At 34.7% G+C, this 3,635-nt stretch overlaps 1 protein-coding gene across 1 annotated transcript; it reads right to left on the bottom strand.

The window, feature by feature from the left end:
* Positions 1-672: 672 nt before the first annotated feature.
* On the bottom strand, positions 673-1,722 carry LOC100029100 (olfactory receptor 11H6-like). Its single transcript, XM_001378911.3, has one exon. The coding sequence runs from the start codon at positions 1,720-1,722 to the stop codon at positions 766-768; it is 957 nt and encodes a 318-aa protein (XP_001378948.3). The 3' UTR covers positions 673-765.
* Between the last annotated feature and the right edge of the window lie 1,913 nt (positions 1,723-3,635).

Raw genomic sequence — 3,635 nt, 5'->3', positions numbered from 1 at the left:
TTTCTCCATGCAGTTTTGTGTGCCCATGTACTGCGAACCATAAATGTCAAGTTTCATGTCTGCTATTATGTGTGTAATTTCATTTTCCACCTCAATTCTAGACTTTTGTTTTGTACTTAAGCTGATTCCCTTGGCATCTTGCCCAATTATCTGTTTCTCCTCCACTAAAATTTTTAAGTTTTCTTTTTCCTTTCTACCATCTCCCTTTTTGCCTTTTATGCTTATTCCATTATCCTTTCTCCCTGGTGTACCTCCCCATTTGTCTCTATTTTACTTGGCATCATGCGGTATAATGATTATTTCTTGCTACAACTTCTGAATAACAGGGCTTTGCTCCAGAAGCTATTTCTGCTTCCATGATTTCAGATCTGGGGTCTCCTGTTCTCTAACTCTGCAGTGAAAGCAACACTGCTTGTTATTAGAGTCCTTTCTTCCGTAGTTTTTGTTAGTATATCCTTTTCCTTGATAATATGCATTTTGAACTTTCCCATCTCTCTTATTTTAGCCCTCTTCACAGTGATGTTTCATTGGACAGTTTCCTACTATATGTCCCTTATGAGAACATAAAAAACAAGTTCTGATATCTCTTTTCACCCTCTGTTGACTTTGGGGTGTCTATAAAACTTAACAGAAAATACATCAATATAGTCAAATCAAACTCCAATAATTTTTGTGGCTGTCACTAATGGTGGTAACATGAGCAGAGAGAGGGAGATAAAATGCAGGTCATGGTTTGGGGAAGAAAGGTTGTGAATTTTGTTTCTTTCATACATGTTGTCCAAATTTCATACTTCCAAAGACTTTCTTCAGGGATGCCTTCATTTCTTTATTCCGGAGACTATAGATCAATGGATTGAAGAGTGGAGTCAACACAGAGTAGAACAAGGTAACAATCTTCTGGATCCCAGCTGGATTTCCAGATGTTGGACTCACATACATTACCATGATGGAACCATAGAACAGTGACACCACTGCCAAATGGGAGCCACATGTGGAGAATGCCTTACGCCGACCTTCTGCTGAGGGGATCTTCAGTACAACTCTGATTACCAATGTATATGAACTTGTTGTGAAGAGAAAGGTAGAGAAGATGAGGACTGAATTCAAGACAGAAAATATGATTTCAGTGGCAGGTGCTGGAACACAAGAGAGTCCAATAAGAGGTCCTGGGTCACAAATAAAGTGATCAATTGTATTGTGATCACAAAAAGGCAGCTGGGATATGAGGTAAACTGGAAGGAGGTAAGAGGAAAAACCACATACCCAACAACAGGCAACCATTTTTTTGCATTTTAGTAGAGTCATGACGGTGGGGTAATGCAAGGGCTGGCAGATAGCAAGGTACCTATCATAGGCCATGGCTGACAGGAAACAGGTTTCTGTTGTGCCCATTGAAAAGAAGAAATAGAACTGGAGAAAGCAGCCAGTGAAGGAGATTATCTTATTCTCAGAGAAAAAGTTGGCCAACATATTGGGGACTGTGGAGGTGACATAGCAGATCTCCAGGAAAGAGAAGTTAGCCAAAAGAATGTACATTGGGGTGTGGAGCTTCTGGTCCAAATTTACTGCACAGATAATAGATAGGTTACCAATCAGTGTCAGGATGTAAGTCCCAGAGAAAAATGAGAAAAGGAAGATCTGGGTTTCCCAAGGTCCTGGGAAGCCCAAAAGAACAAATTCACTCACAGATCCAGAGTGGTTACTCCTTTCTGAGTTTTTCATTTTTAAAAAATCTGAAATGAAAATAAATCTCTTTTTTAGAAACAACCTTACACATCATTATGTAGATATACCATGAATAGTAATTCATTTCATAATCAGTAGCAAAGTATCAAGATGACTGACAACATGCAGAAAATTTTGTTTCTCAGAGTAATATAGTGGAGAAAGCAAGAGATCTGCAGGGCTGTGTATGCTCCAAAAATTTTTATCATTATCATTAGCATCAGCTTCATTACTACTACCACTATTATCACCAATACCACCACTATTCTCATTAATATTAAACATTTGCTTTGGTATAGAATGCTGGATGCCATATGACAAAAATTAAACAGATATTTCCTTGCCCTCAAGAGGCTTGCAATTTAAGTCAGATAACATAAACTGGGGATTGATATATTTTAAAAAATCATGCAGAAACAGAACATTAAATAAATATAATAGCTGTTTTGTATAATAGAGTGACAGTATTGTTTAGTACTGGTGCTCATAAAAATAGTATATAATGCCTGCCAGAAAAGGAACAATGAGATAGAAAGTCAAAGTGATCTTACTTAATGAATCTATGCCAGTGTCTCTAGATAAGACCAACCACTCCAGAATCTTTGCCAAGAAAAAACCCTAAGGTAGTTGCAAAGATTTGGAAATGACTATGAAATGACAACAAAGCATATTGCAAGTTATTTATATTTATTTATATACTTCACAGATAAATATAAATATTCTAAATATAATTTAATGTATGGGATAATATAAACATTATATATAAATATTACAAATATGTCCATTATTTTTGAAATTTTAAAGTAGAAAATCTAAAAAAAATAGTAGAATAATTCCTAAATGTAGGATTATTGATATTTATATCACATTAATATATTTATATTATATTACTAATTGATAATTGATATTATTAATTAATAAGAAGGCACCATGTCATCTTCCAGGAGAGGCTATAGAGAAGCACAATACTTTTTAATATTATACCTAAAACAGTCTAAAAAATGTCTTCTCTCACTGGAGTGGCATCTATCATTTGACATACAAGATTCTTCATCTTAGAAGGACACTCCTTTGAACAATGTTTAGCACATTTATTACCAAAAACGTGATAACAGGTTAATCTAATTCTGATGTTCACAACCCAAGTCAACAATTATCAATCTATGATTCAAGACTCTTCAATTTCTTTTTTTTTCTCTCTCTCTCTCTCTGTTTGATTCTTTCTGCATCTCTCCAGGTTTACAGAATGAGTTTGGAGAACATCTCGCCTAACAATATCATTTTCCAGAAGACGAAACTGAGACATAAAAGAGGTTAGCTGATTTTTTCTTGCTCACATGTCTCTCTTCCTGTGCCTCACCCTTAGTCTCCAGTAAATAAGACATCAGCATGTCTTTTGTTTTTATTTCTGAGGGGCTGTATGTCTTTTTTGACTTTTTTAAAAACCAGTCTTTTGAATCATGCATTATCATGCCTCCTATTATATCCATTCAGTCCATTTCATCTGTTTTTGTTTCTCATCATTCCTCTCCAACCATTCTTTTTCTCTTAATTTATTCCTTCCATCTCTATTTAGTTTGACAAATCATAATGCAAAACTGAAATATATTAAAATTATCTGTAGTATTTATTCTTAAATGTGTGATTTATTCCTAAATGAAATGAGTTAACAGGATAGTACTGGGAGGAAAACAAAACAAAAATGCCTTCACTCTACAACAATGTAAAATGATCTAAATAGGCAAATAAAAAGTGTCTAATGCACAAACCTCTGTAATGACATACTCTTGTTGCAGTTATTGATGGAGAATTCTTAATCAAAACATAAACTGACATGCTTATTTTAAGATTCTGGCAGTTTTCTCTGTAGACCCATTTTTCTCCTGCTATACTGAATTTAAATACTAGAA

This window comes from Monodelphis domestica, chromosome 1 (genome assembly GCF_027887165.1).
Source record: "Monodelphis domestica isolate mMonDom1 chromosome 1, mMonDom1.pri, whole genome shotgun sequence".
Lineage (NCBI taxonomy): Eukaryota > Metazoa > Chordata > Mammalia > Didelphimorphia > Didelphidae > Monodelphis > Monodelphis domestica.
The sequence above is the reverse complement of the archived record's forward strand: the minus strand, read 5'-3'. Positions and strand labels throughout refer to the sequence as shown.

Excerpts from the sequence above, each read along its gene's own strand:
- LOC100029100 (XM_001378911.3), bottom strand. The coding sequence starts at position 1,722 with ATGAAAAACTCAGAAAGGAGTAACCACTCTGGATCTGTGAGTGAATTT.